General features: G+C 43.8%; 1 protein-coding gene across 12 annotated transcripts in view; it reads left to right on the top strand.

Moving 5' to 3' along the window:
* The window catches only part of Lcp1 (lymphocyte cytosolic protein 1), a 95671-nt gene that overhangs the window by 54054 nt on the left and 27287 nt on the right, over window positions 1-14330 (top strand). For 11 of the 12 annotated variants that reach the window (XM_076930718.1, XM_076930714.1, XM_076930711.1 and 8 more), the window contains 4 exons: window positions 9030-9116; window positions 10285-10448; window positions 11197-11326; window positions 13419-13551. In XM_076930718.1, the coding sequence (XP_076786833.1) occupies window positions 9053-9116; window positions 10285-10448; window positions 11197-11326; window positions 13419-13551 (491 nt within the window). In that variant the 5' untranslated portion in view covers window positions 9030-9052. Of the gene's footprint in view, window positions 1-8287; window positions 8389-9029; window positions 9117-10284; window positions 10449-11196; window positions 11327-13418; window positions 13552-14330 lie in introns of all 12 variants that reach the window. The other variant, XM_076930713.1, reaches the window with a different exon arrangement.

The following is a 14330-nucleotide window of genomic DNA, read 5'->3' as shown; positions in this document are numbered from 1 at the left end:
GTATGTGTTTCTCACGTGCAACATAGGTTTTGAAATGTATTTGCACTGTGTTAAATGAGTGAGTTACCTCATGGTTACGTTTTTATGTAGTCAACCCTCTTAGTCCACTTCCTTAGCGTTTTCAAGAGTATGGCAGACTGTCATCAACTGTAGTCACCATGGTACATGGTAACTTTCCTAAGCTTATTCCTCAATGCAACTGTGACAGTGCATGACCCCCCACTAGCTACTCTACCTTCCGGTAGCCTCTGTTTTACTCTCAGCTTCCATAAGAATGAGTGTGTGTGTGTGTGTGTGTGTGTGTGTGTGTGTGTGTGTGTATAATATATTAGTGAATGAGTTAGGTTTTTGAGTTTCTCTGGTTGTCTTCAGGTTCATCTATGTTCTTGCACTGACAGAAAATTTTTTTTCCTATTTTTTAAAAGAGTATAATTCCATTGTGTTTTTAGCATGCACCGCATGTATAGGATGCTTTATCCAGTCCTCAGTTAATAGACATTTAAATCATTTCCATTTCTTGGCTATTTTTTTCTTTGAGGCAGCACCTCACTATGCAGCCCAGGATGGCCTTCAACTTACTACTCTCCAGTCTCAGCTTCCCAGGTGCTGACATTACAGTGTCTGTCACCATGCTTGACATTTCTTGGCCATCAAGAACAGGGCTGCCATTGAGATGTCTTTCATGGGGTGCAGATTTCTTAATGTAAAGGTTTCCTGTCCTTTTAGTGAATACCCAGTAATGGGGTACCTAGACTAAATGGCAGTTCTGTTTTTAACCCCTTCAGGAATCTCCTGGCTCTTTATAAGGGTTCTCCTACAACCTTGATAGTCTTGTGTTCATTGGTTAAGGAAGTTGGCACAAACACAGAAGATAGAAGAACAAATTTAAAAGTTGGAAAATAAACTCCTAAACCAACATCTAAAAGGTATAAACGATCTCCAAGGTGGGAGATTTATGAATTGATCAGCTGCTATAGTTCTGTCTGAGATTAGCCCAAGAAAGGAAGAGCTGTAATTGTATCAGAAAAGATTTAGGTTACAAGGCAGGGTTATGAGACACCAGAGAGGTTATAGAGTTTCCTTATTTGGGTCTTTTTAAAGAAAATGCTAGATGGCTCTCTTTCTGGGACAGTCTGTTCACTGGCTTGCCTAGAAGCTAGGAATGAACTGGATCAGCTTGTCTTTAGCTGTGTGTGATGACATCCCAGAAAATAGGTCCCACAGGCCACTTTGACAGCTCTCCTGCTCTCAACTGCTCCACTGGGCGGCTGAGCAGGGACATCTGCCTGGGGTCCATGAGGAGATGCACCTTTTGGAACAGCTCTGTATGTGACGAGAGGTAAGAACAGGGACAGTGGCTGGCTTCTGAGAGCCGGGCCCCCTCCCCCACTTGCTCAATTCTTAAGAGACACCTCTGGGGTACAGCCTCTACTCTTGTGGGCACTCATACAAACCATGTTGTTCTCTGCAAGCTTGGCTCTAATCTACAGGTCCACTGCTCAGCTACTGGGTGGAATCCTGAGACTTTTAATGTGAAAGGGACTCTCTCTCTCAATTTATGGATGAAGAAACTGAGGCCCAGAGAACAAGCTGGAGGTTGATGTTCCACAGTCAGGAGGGAGGCAGAGTCTCCTCACCAGAGCCTAGACACAACCTTCCCTCACTCCCCCTGCCCGTTACTCCAGTTGAGACTCACTGGGCAAACTTACTCCTTTAGTGAATTGTGTGGGCTGATTTTGGTATTTGGTCTTTTTATTTATTTATGTCTGTATTTCTGTACATTGAGACAGGGTAGTCCTGACTGGCCTGGAATTCTCACCATGTAGCAAAGGCTGATCTCAAACTCAAGGAGATCTTTTTGCCTCAGTATCCTATGTGATAAGGTTGTAGGTCCATGTCTGGATACCTGCCATGCTGTTTTAATTTTAGATAGGCCTCCTCTCTGGTTCCCCCTCCTTTTTATTTATTCTCAAAGGTCTGTGTTTAACCTTCTCACTCATTTTAAGTGAGCTCCAGGAAATCCCACTGTGTTAACCACTTGTATTACATGAATCGTCATCTACGAGTTACATTTAAAACTTGAGTTCAAATGTGGGTTTCATGAAGCTGGAGCCTTTGGGTCTCCCATTCTTGTTCTTCTTCCTGTGTCTCCCAGGCAGCAACTAGTGCAGAGCTTTGTACAGAAACATCTAGGTGGGTTTTCATTCATGGATGAGAGAATGATGTTTGATACTCAGATGATAACAGTAGATCGACTGATATCAGTTCTTTGAACAAATGTTTTTGGCATGCTCTGAACTTCGATGGGGAGAAGTGTGGCTCTTAAACTCCCTGTGCTGGAGCAGGATGAAAAATAGCTGTGGATTCCCAAGAGGCCAGGACCAGGGGTAGCACTGTAGCTTAAGGAAGGAGAGTGGTGCCAATGAACTACAGGACCCTCAAACTCCAGCCTGGTGTACCACCCTTGTTTACAAAGTTTGGATTGGATATATTGGTAGAGAGCAGAGGTATTGGAGCTATTCAAGGAAGGACAGGAGGGGCAATGTGGTCTCTTGAGTTGGAGATAGGTCTGGATTTGTCCCTGTAGCTTCAGAAGCCCCTCAATTGAATGGCCAACCCTAGAGGTTTTCAGAGCACCACCATCACGGTGAGCAGGTTAGAGGGCTGTGACCTGCTGTCTTTCCTCACAGTATTTGCATAGCTCCTGATTTCAGGGACAGGCCTCCTTTGTCTTCTCCCCTGAGGCCTTTAGGTCAGAGGCTGGGGAGAAAGGATTCTGTGCCTTAGCCTGTGGGAAACTGGTGCATTTGCAGAAATAAAAAACCAAAAAACAAACAAACAAAGTCAAATTTGAGGTTTAACTTGATAGAAGGATTTCTAAGAGTCTCTAAATGCCCATTTATATCCGATGCCATTTGTAATTGAATTCATTCTTTAAAAAAGGTCTGTGTGTATATTTTCTTGCTTGTCTATCTGTGCACCAGTTGTACCTGGTGCCTGTGGAGGTCAAAAGAGGGACTTGGATCCCCTGGAACTGGAGTTACTTGCGTTACTGACAAATGGGAGCTGTCATGTGGGTGTTGGAAATCTAAACCCAGGTTCTCTGCAAGAGCAGCCAGTGCTCTTATCCTCTGAGGCATTTCGACAACCCCTATAACTGACTTGTTCAAAGGCAAAACAAAGTCATTTAAAAAACCGTATTTTTAGAGTCATCCAATGATATCAAACAAGTTGCTGTGTATTCTTCGTTAGCTCTCCTAAGGGTGTCCCTGTGAAGCAGAAAGGGCAGGACCAAGCAAGAGCAGATTTCCCCCCTTTAAACTGTATGAATGTTTTTTTCTTTCGCTACAGAATCTTGTCACATTTTTGCTACATTTCTTACTCATCTTAAACTACAATCAGCCCTGGAGCTCTCGTGTTACTGGGACAGTGTGTTTCTGATTATTCACTGTTTGTGGAGGTCTCTGGAAGCTTTGTGTTTTCCCCGTGGATGTTGAGATCCCCTGAGGTTGCTCAGATGCAACTGGGACCAAGAGTCAGAAGTTTCCAGTTTTCCTTTACTTACGGAGTCAGATTGCAGAGAAAGTGGGGCACAGGCAAAAGCGTGCCTTGATCATGTGATACTGGGTGGCAGATGCCTGGGACACTAACAGGTGGATAACTGGTCGCCACTGTCCCTAATCTTAACACTGATGCACCCAGAGTAGCCTGTAAGTGTCACCACACCAGGGCAGGCCACTGTCTCCCTCTTTCTGCTGTTTTCATAATCAGTTCCGAAACCTGAGAAATTCCCACTCCTAAGTATACACTCACTTAGAGGAGCAGTGTTCTTCAGCAAATCCCCCAGCACTGCATTCTGGGGTAAACACCTATTAAGTGGCTTCTACATTTGGTCCTTAAGCAATTTGAGTCAAAATACTTTGGTAATAACTCATTCTAAGAATCACTGGCTATGGCCCAGCTGGGGAACACCATATATCTGGGAGCAGAGACTCAAACCTTGTCATCGTTCAAGAAGGAACAGACTTTGTGGTTTTTGCTCCTGGGGAGTTACTTGAGCTAAGGGGTAGTCTTAAAATTAAAACAAACACACAAAACAGAGAAAAACTAGTGATCTCTTTAGCCAGCTGTCTTGGGATTTTATGGCGATTGATCTAAAAAGCCAGAGTTCCCACAGGAAAGCAGAAGTGACCCAGATACATGATTTGAGATTCGTCCTCATAGATCTCTGATTTGGGTAGTGATCCATAAAGCAAGTTCCTGAGCTTACTGCTGATTGAAATGCTTCCTGGCAGAGCATTGTTAGACGGTGTGATCATTAGAAAGGGACACACGGTGAGATGACTCACTGGGTAAAGGTGATTGGGGCTCAGCCTGACTACTGGAGTTTGATCCCTGGGTTCCACACGGTAAAAGAAGAGAAATGGACTCCTTCGAGTTTTCCCCTTACCCCTCCTTGTTCAATGTGGCACACCCACAGCCATTCGCTTCCCCCACTGAATAAAATATAGTTAAATGTTTTACCAAAAGATAGGGCACGGGCAGGGTCTGGGGATATAGCTCAGTGGAAGAACACATGACTAATACACACATACATACACAAACGTGCGCGCACGCACACACACACACACACACACACGCACACGCACACGCAAACACAAACACAGTCTGTAAAGCTCAATTGAAAGTACTCATTTATGCCCTGGAAGACACATGCATTCTTTCTTTTGTGGCTCCAGATACCAAAGTATAACCCTTTACTGCTGCCTAAATGGTGCTAGTATTGTAAAGTGACACCTTCTCCTGAGGACCTGGATAATAGGTGACAAGATAGCCTACTCCTTCTAATGTGCATGAATAAAAATGGGCACCGTCCCCTCAGGCAAACACATAAGCTATGTAAGATATCTAAAATTAGATGCTACTGCAGCGATGTCCTTCTTAAACATGGCTGGTGCGCATGTTCTAACATTAATCATGTCTTGCCTCACTCTGGGGAAGCGCTGTCCTTTGCACACTGCACTCGGTCCAATTAGTTGAAGGGTCTCCTCTCCATCAGTCACAGAGACTTTTAGAGGTAACTTCACCTTCTGTCTTCTTCTCTGCATTGGGAACACCAACTGGGAGGGGAGTGGCCTTGGAGCATCTGTGCACAGACAAAGCATTTCATGTGGTTACATGACAGTTTCCCCTGTGTATAAATCATAAAGATATAATAAACTTCATCTGATACTCCAGTCTCTAAAAGTGGCGTTGTATTTCTAGGTCCTGCTCAGCATGACAATAAAAGAAACACAGTGATCTGTGCAAGTCTGGGCCCTATGTCAGCCCATGGTGATCACAGCAACCAGCCCACTTCTTACACTGCTTAAATACTCCTCTCTCTCTCTCTCTCTCTCTCTCTCTCTCTCTCTCTCTCTCTCTCTCTCTCACACACACACACACACACACTCTTTCTCGTTCTTGCTCTCTCTCTCCCTCCCTCTTCCCTCTCTTCCTTACCTTCTTTTTTCTTTTTCAAAGCTGTTGAACCAGTGAAGAGTTGAGGATTTTTAAACATGAAGTTGTTCCCACTATTTGCATCTTTGAGTTGATCCTCCCACTCATAAGCCTCTGAAGAGAATATTATTAGGTGTTATGTTAGGTTATATTTGGAGTTTGTTCCTGACCAACATACTGGTTTTATTTTGTTGTTTTTTTAATTGTTGTTTTGGTTTTTGTTGGCTTGTTCATTTTGTTTTGTTTATTTCAAGACAGGATTTCTTTGTGGAGTCCTGGAAATCATTAGTTCAGTCTGGCCTCAAATTCAGAGATTCCCCATGTCTCTGCCTCCTGAGTGCTGGGATTAAAGAAGTATACCACCATGCTTGGAGACATGTGGTATTTATGCTAAAACATTTCTTCTTTGCTATACCACAATCTCTGAAGTTTCCTTTTTACCCAGTGTGATGATTCTATTCTATGTTTCTGTTCTTTCAGAGTTATTTATATTTTTCTTTATGCCTATGTGGGTGCCTGCATGAGTTTATGTGCACCTCATTCGTACAGGTGAGGCCTGAGGACATCGGGTCTCCTGGAGTTGGACTTATGGGTGTTGTTGAGCCACCTGATGTGGGTGCGAGGAGCTGAATCCAGCTCCTCTGCTAAGATAGCACATGCTCTTAACTGCTGAGCTGTCTCTCCAGTTCTCTTGGTTGTTTTTCACACAGTGTAATCTTATTCCTATTTCTACTTAAACTTCTCAGCAGTCTCTTACAGTGTCCAATAATCAGACATTCTTGTGTGCAAACACAGGGCCAGGTTTGGATTTCATGACCCAGTTTACTTTTTCAACCTTAGTCTTTGTGCCATGCTTTTCTGTAACTAGCCAGGCCATGGTTCATTTGGAAGAAAGAGCAGGGCCTGGCTTATAGTAGGCGTTCATTACATATGTGTGGAATTTAAGAACCTATGGACACCTATATACCAAGTATAGGATATCTAACAAGCATGGCCTACCACCTTAGAACCAGACTTGTTGTGGCCTCTAGGAATTGCTGCAGTGTGCTAGGGAGACCCTGCTATAACTACGCATGTGTGGTGTTGGTCTTGTTAAGGAGACACGAACCAACTCAGCCACAGTAACTTAGTAAAGTTACAAGTTTCCTATAACAGAGGCCTCCATTGCATAATGCGCAGAAGTGCAAACTTCCTCTTCTGCAATTCCCAGACAGGCTCACGATGTTGACATTCAATTTCCCCCACCAGCTAAGGTATTCAAGATACTCAATGAACAATTGCTGATCAATGAGCCAGTGTATAGAGTGAGTAGAAAGGCATGGAGTGGAGCCTGGGTAGACAGTTGGGAGGAGGGGAGTGAGTCGAGTTAGAATGTTGCTGAGGTGTGTGTCTTAGCTTCTCTCAGCTTCTGCGTCCTCTTCTATAAAATGGAAATAGTCACACTAACACATACCATCAGCCTATACTGAGAGTCAGGGGGGACAGTAAATAAGGTACTTACTACACCCCACAGGTACCCTCTTCTACACTTGATCTTAGCCAAAAGGCTGAGAAGCAATAGATGCCCTCTTCTTAACGCCTGGTGAGAATTTTGCTACGAGCCTATGGTTCTTTTTAGCACTAGCTTTTGGGGAGCTGGAGTTTAATTTTCAGCCACTTCTGGCAAAATGAGACAGGTTTTAGGCATCCGTTAACTGCTGAAGTTCTTCACTGACTGCATCCTCTTGCTGCATCTGTGTTCACTTTCTTTTGACTTGAAGATGCCTCTGTGACTTGGTTCATAGGAGTTTTGGAAATCCGATTGTAAGAAGAGAAGGATGGAGAAGGAGAGGGAACAGAGAGAAGGTATCGGTCAGATCACTAGTACGTGTGTTTTCAGAATGTCTGTGCTCTGTGAATGAGAGCATGTTTGCTCATACGACTAGCCTTCAGCATGTCCTATATTCCCCCAGAGAACCCATCATGCCACTATCTTGTTAAATATAGGCCAATGATAATAAAATAAAATTTTAATCAATAACAAAAAGGCCTTTTAAATGAGTTCCACACACCTATGTAGATACTTTTCAATCACATCTCTAGTTCCCACAGACACCTATGGTGACAGGGAGCTAAAATCATGTTGGGTGGAGAATGGTCAGGCTTGCTACTTTTACTTGCTTACTCACGTGTCCTGGGGTATTTGTTTACTTTCGTTTCCATGCAAGAATTTTATTAACAAAAGATTGGGAAACAAAAAATTTGAAGCCATTGTCATTTCACGGGGCTGGAGAGTCTCACTCACATGGGTAGACTTGTGCCACTCATTGGCAGGTAAGACTGGATGCAGATTCCAAGGGCAAGTGTGATGCAGTTTGAAGTGTGCTGCAGTTTGACCCATAGGGTATGTTGTTATAACATTTGTATAACATGCATGTCAGTCCTCACTGAGAACAAATGCAGCACCATAGAATGATGTGGAAACATGAAAAAAAGAAAATTAGTTTAAAGTATCCTTGCCATGAATGGAAAACATTTTAAAATTTAAAACGTTTATTACAATGGTCAGAATAAAATTCTAGATAGACACATGCCATCTGCTGTCTTCCTACTCCATTTACAACCTCCCCACTAGAAATGCAGCCGATGGAGCCCCCATCCGTGTATGTAGCAAGAAGGGGGTGGGGGAGGTGTAGACATCCATTTTCTGTTTCATTCACTTTCTGACCACCAGGGGGCAGCAGTGATGCACAGGGATAGCAAGTGGCTCAGCAAACTTCTCTGAGAAAACATTTAAAATGTGTTTCAGATTTTCATATATGAATTTTTAGAAGGTCACCTCCTTCCTTTGTCCTTGACTATGTGTGATCAAACTTATACTACTGGCCTGGTCAAGCATTAATTTTAAAGGTAATCATGATGACATTTGCAAAGATACTTATGTAAAAGTTAAATGTTTTAGTTGTACATTTCTAGATGGTAAATTACTCCAAAATATAGCAATCTCTCCATCGCTTTCTCTGTTCCTTGTAATGTTGGCTTAGAGTTCAAACAGGCCAGAAGGTTCACCCTGGCATCCCCAGCCAGCTGCCAGGTGAATCTATTACCTAGGAGTTCATAAGGAGCTGGTACTTAATTCTCCTTCCCTGGCTTATGAGAACGGGAGCGGGGGAGGGGTTGGACAAAAGATGAATGGCCAAGAACAAGCATTTCAAAGTGAAAGAGGTGGGAATTTCCAGTCCTGGGTGTGACTTCCACCACCTTCTGATTGTCAGAGAAATCCTTAAGTCGATTTAGATAAGCACCTACTAATCCTTAAGTCAATACTGGTGAGCACTGTGAGAGAAGCTGCCTCGTGGTGCAGGGAGGGGAGAAATTGCAGATAGCTGTCTGTGATGACCCCACGTGGGAGGCTGGGACGTTTTGAAAGATGGCGACAAGTTGTGGAGGGCGAGGACGAACATGGCTTCCTCTAGTAGACAGGCTTTGTTCTGAGCTTACAGGAACTCAGATGCACAGTGCTCACTCTGATGTCCTCCTCCTCCTCTCAGGTCTGTCACCTAAAGCAGTGAAAATGGCCAGAGGATCCGTGTCTGACGAAGAAATGATGGAGCTCAGAGAGGCTTTTGCCAAAGTTGGTGAGTGGCCCTGACACCCCCTTACAGTGTTTATTCACCACTGAGTTGCTTTGTGAACTGGTTCCGGGAGGGGTTCTCAACCTGTGGGTCTTTCATGGGGTCACCTAAGACATCTAGAAATCATAGGTATTTTCATTACAATTCATAACAGTGGCAAAATTACAGTTATGGAGTCACAATGAAAATAACTTTATGGCTGGGGACCACAGCATGATGACCTGTATCAAAGGGTCTCAGTGTTAGGATGTTTGAGAACCTGGGAGAGCTGGTTTCTGAAAAATGTGCCTGAGAAAACACTTCTTTCCTGGTTAAACCAGAGAGCCTGGACTCTTACCTGCAGCCTTTTCCTGTAGGCATTCCCTACGCACCATTATTTAAATCTTGCCTGCTTCTGTTTGATTTCCTTTATATTATACTCTTTATTGGCAAGCTCCTTGTGCTTTGCTTTTAAGTTTATAAAGATTCCTAAGGATTGCAGAGGCAGGGGAGGCTCAGTCAGTAAAGTGTTGTCATTCAAGCACGAGGACCTGAGTTTGGTCCCCAGCACCTACAGAAATGCTGACCCTGGTGCCATGCATTTGTCATCCTAGCCCTGGGCAACAGAGACATGTGAGTCCCTGGGGCTCACTGGCCACTTGGTCTAGCCAGCTGGTGAGCTTCAGCTTCCGTGTGAGAACCTTGCGCTGGAAAAGAAATGGCTCCTGAGGAACAACACCCAAAGTTGTCCTCTGACCTCTGCATGTGCATATGCCCTCACATGCTCGTACACACAACACACACACACAAGCACACACACATGCATGAACATACACACACACATGTGGAAACACACACATGCAGACACACACACATGCAGGAAGATGCGTGCACGAAAGGGTGTGCATGCATACATACACGCCTGCACACGATCCTAAATATCCTGTTAATATCCCCTTAATTTCAAGATCTTAATTGAAATCAGCATCTTTTACTGTGGGCATTGGAAGTAATATGAATGTCTGGATCCAAGAGTAATAGGCCTCCTGGCAAGCTTTGCCTCTATCTGGGTCAGGCCAACACCCATGACTGGTCGTCTCCCTCCAGCCCCACCTACCATCTAGGGTCTGCTTGCCTTTCTAAAGACAGAACCTGAGTTACTGCAAAGCCTCACTCTATCCTTGTGTTACAGATACCGATGGCAACGGATACATCAGCTGCAATGAGCTGAATGACTTGTTCAAAGCTGCCTGCCTGCCTCTGCCTGGGTACCGAGTGAGAGAAATCACAGAAAACCTGATGGCCACAGGTGATCTGGACCAAGACGGGAAGATCAGCTTTGATGAGTTTATCAAGGTGAGCATGGTACTGAGTTCAAGGCGATGCATTTGAAACTTGAACTCGGTGTCAATAAATATCCAGAGAGACGATCCCATCCCTTCCTGGTTCATTGCTACAGTTCTTACCTTTGTGGTTTTCTGGACTCCAGCTTGGGTTTCTAAGAATGCCTAATCTAGCTGGGTGTGTGTCTAGGTTAGGGTTTCATTGCTGTAAAGAGATACCATGACCACAGCAACTCTTATAAAGGACAGCATTTCATTGTGGCTGGCTTACAGTTTCAGAGGTTTAGTCCATTATCATCATGGTGGGAAGCGTAGCAGCATGCGGGCTGACATGGTGCTGAAGAAGGAGCTGAGGGTTCTATGTGCTGATCTAAAGGCAGCAAAAGGAGACTGTGTGCCACACTAGGCATAGCTTGAGCATAGGAGACCTCAAAGCCCACCCCCACCCACAGTGACACACTTTCTCCAACAAGGCCACACCTATGCCAAGGTCACATATCCTAATAGTGCCACTCCCTATGGGCCAGGCATTCAAACACATGAATCTATGGGGACCACACATAGCCAAACCACTACAGTGCGTTAGTCCACCTTCACAATCCCTGCATTTGGAAACCTAAAGCAAGAGAATTTGGTTTGAGTTTAATACTAGCCTGGGTTACAAAGCAAGCACCAGGCCAACCTAAACTGTGTAACAAGACTTGGTCAAAAGAAAAAAAAAATCAAAATCAAATGAGCCAAACATATTCTGTTTTTAACAGGTCTTCCATGGCTTAAAAAGCACTGAGGTTGCCAAAACCTTCCGAAAAGCAATCAACAAGAAGGAAGGGATCTGTGCCATTGGTGGCACCTCTGAGCAGTCCAGCGTTGGTACCCAGCATTCCTACTCAGGTAAGCTGTGCTGATGGGTGGGAGTGGGGGAGAGGAAGAGAGTGTGAGATATGAGAGAGTTGTGGATTGGGGGAGAATGAGGAGGGAGGACCCAGCTGTTTGGGGTTACAGAGTCAATATTTGGTATGGAAACTAAAGGGGTAGAAGCAAAGAAGCAAGCACACCCATGTGGATGGAGACCCATCTTCCCACATGGAAATGGACCAGTTCCAAGAATTGAGCCTGAGCCCCAGGGAGCTTGGTGTACTGAGTGACCTTATTTGCATTTAAAATGTCCTTTAAACACTGCCAAATTTCCTTTAAAAAACTTTATGGACAAAATTAGCCCTTTGAGTCTTCATCTTCAATATCCTGATTATTTTTAACGCCTGCTGAGTGGCCAAAACATATTGATTGGAAAAAGAAGTTTTATATTTATTCCAAAGGCTGACACAAAGCAGGCTTAATGGAAGCTTCTAGGATCCCGAATGGTGTGGTTGCTTAACATGTCTTAAAATTCAGATTCAGTGTCAAAGATAAGCGTGGTTAAGCACTGTTTGCAGTTGCTAAGACAAGGTTTAGCCTTTTCTATTAAAAATATGTATGTTTATTAATTCTTTGGGAAATTTATATGAGGCATTTTAAACATATACACCCCTCCTCCAACTCCTCCCACTTTCCTCTCTCCCATCCCTTCCCACTCTCTTTTGAGATTTCTTCTTTTTTTTTTCTTTCTCCCACTTTGTCTTGGGAATGGGTCATGGGAATGTGTGTGGTTGCCACATCATTACAGAAAATGGACTCTCCCTCTCCTCAGGCAGTGGTGGGATTTCATGCATACCTTCCACCTCTGTGCTGGGATTTGTCTGGCTCCAGCTTGCTTAGGCCTTCGGCATGCTGTCACCATCACTGTATTCATTGGTGCAACTACCCAGTTGTGTCTGATAAACATTGTTTCCTTGATGTCGGCATCCAACTCTGGCTCTTAGAATCTTCCCCACCCCTCTTCTGAGAAGATCCTGAGCCTTGAGGGTAGAGGTGTGGCATGTGTGTCTCATTTATGGCTGAGCATTCCTTAGTCTCATGTTCTCTGCAGGTCGACCAGTTAGGGATCTCTCTGTGTTACTTGGCATCTACATAGTTTCACCTATGAGGACTGAGAGGTGCTATAATCTACAAGTGTAGCAGTGTGTCATAAAAATTGGTTTCATACTATGCTCATTTAGCAGAATTATGTGTTCTCTCCTAGGGCCTAGGGCCTAACCAGCCACAGGTTCTTGGCCCCTTTAATACTACCAGGTATGGGTTCTATCTCATGAAGTGGGTCTTAGACCCAATTTTTAAAAGGTGGTTGGGTTACCCCCATACCATTTGTGCCATTATTGCACTCATGGGCTTAGTTTAGTCTGGCCAGTTGTAGCTTGCAGGGTTCTGAATGTATCCAATCATATCTAGCCTTATATTTTTAAGTCTAGGAATTTTTCAAGCTTTGACTGTGTGAAAGTACATTATGAATTGCAGGACAGCAATTTTACCAAGCTTCGACAGTTCAGAATTCCTCTGAGAGACACTTGTTTTCAGTGACATACAATTTACAAAACATGATTCTGGGGGGGAAGGCAGGGCTTCGGGTTTTACTAAGACTTGCAAGATCAACTCAGGGCAGCTTTGCTTGTAGGAAGGAAGAATCTATCACAGGTGGTTTTATTTCCTAGATGTCTCATTCTAACTGTACCCAATGATCATCCATGACAAACAGCATCTAAATCAGTGGGCAATGCAAGCAGGATCCTGAGATTTATCCTGTAAATACCAAACCACATTTATACTTACATTATACCCACAGAAACATTTATTATTTATCATCATCCTAATCTAACATGTACATTTTTTAGTCCATCCTAAATCTTTGATTGCATCTTTATAACTAGATTCAGTTCCTGCTTCTTAAAGGACCTCTGATTTTCAAAAGCAGTAAATACAAGATGATAAGATGCTGGCCTGGGTAGCCTTGCAGGGTCTCTCTTGGGCATGAGAATGTGCAGTCCGTGTGGAGAATGTCTTTGTCTGGTTTTCATACTGCGAGTAAGTCACTTCAATTCTTTCTCTATAGAGGAAGAAAAGTATGCCTTTGTCAACTGGATAAACAAAGCCCTGGAGAATGACCCTGACTGTCGGCACGTCATCCCCATGAACCCGAACACCGATGATCTCTTCAATGCTGTAGGGGATGGCATAGTTCTTTGGTAAATGAAGGTTCCTTCTTGATTTCCAAAGAATCCCCCCTTTTGGGTATATCAGCACCTAAGTGTATTTGCAGTAGGCCACTTCTTTTGATTCTCACATATGAGTGGAGTTGCCATAATGGAATCTACTTGATGGAGCACAGGGGAGTAAACTAACCTCAGAAACTAATTGCAGTGAAGTTCATAAAACTACTGTTGTTTGAGTGGAGAGAAGAGATGCAAAGTAAAGATGGGCTTTTTAAACCGAGACACAGTGATGCAAGGCCACAGCAGTTAATCTAGCGGGGGAGGGAGGACGGGCCACTCTGCTTCTTCTGAGCATCACCTACCCTGGTGGAAGAGAGACTGGAGAAAGGAGACAGAGCTGTGGAGGTTCATTTTAAATATACATGAATGTGCACGCATGGCAACGTTATGAGAACGCATGTTCAAAAGTAACTGTAAAAGATCATTGATTAAAAACTGATTCCTTACTAAAAGGAAATAGTTACTCACATTTTCCAGTTTTCTTTTTATAATCTGCTTTCTGGGGGGATGGTGAGATTAGTCAGTGGGTCAAAGCACCTTAAACCAAGCCTGATGATGGCCTGAATTCAACCCCAGGAGGAGAGAACTGATCCTTGCAAGTTGTCCTCTGACTGCCACACATGCACAGTGACACATGCTACTCACGCACATGCACATACATAAGTAAAATTATTTAAAATGTTTTGGTTTTGTTCCTTCTGGATGTTTTTGCCCTAGCATGTCAAACTCAGAGCCTTCCACGTGCAGAGCCT

The sequence above is a fragment of the Arvicanthis niloticus genome, chromosome 3, assembly GCF_011762505.2.
Source record: "Arvicanthis niloticus isolate mArvNil1 chromosome 3, mArvNil1.pat.X, whole genome shotgun sequence".
NCBI lineage: Eukaryota > Metazoa > Chordata > Mammalia > Rodentia > Muridae > Arvicanthis > Arvicanthis niloticus.
The sequence above is the reverse complement of the archived record's forward strand: the minus strand, read 5'-3'. Positions and strand labels throughout refer to the sequence as shown.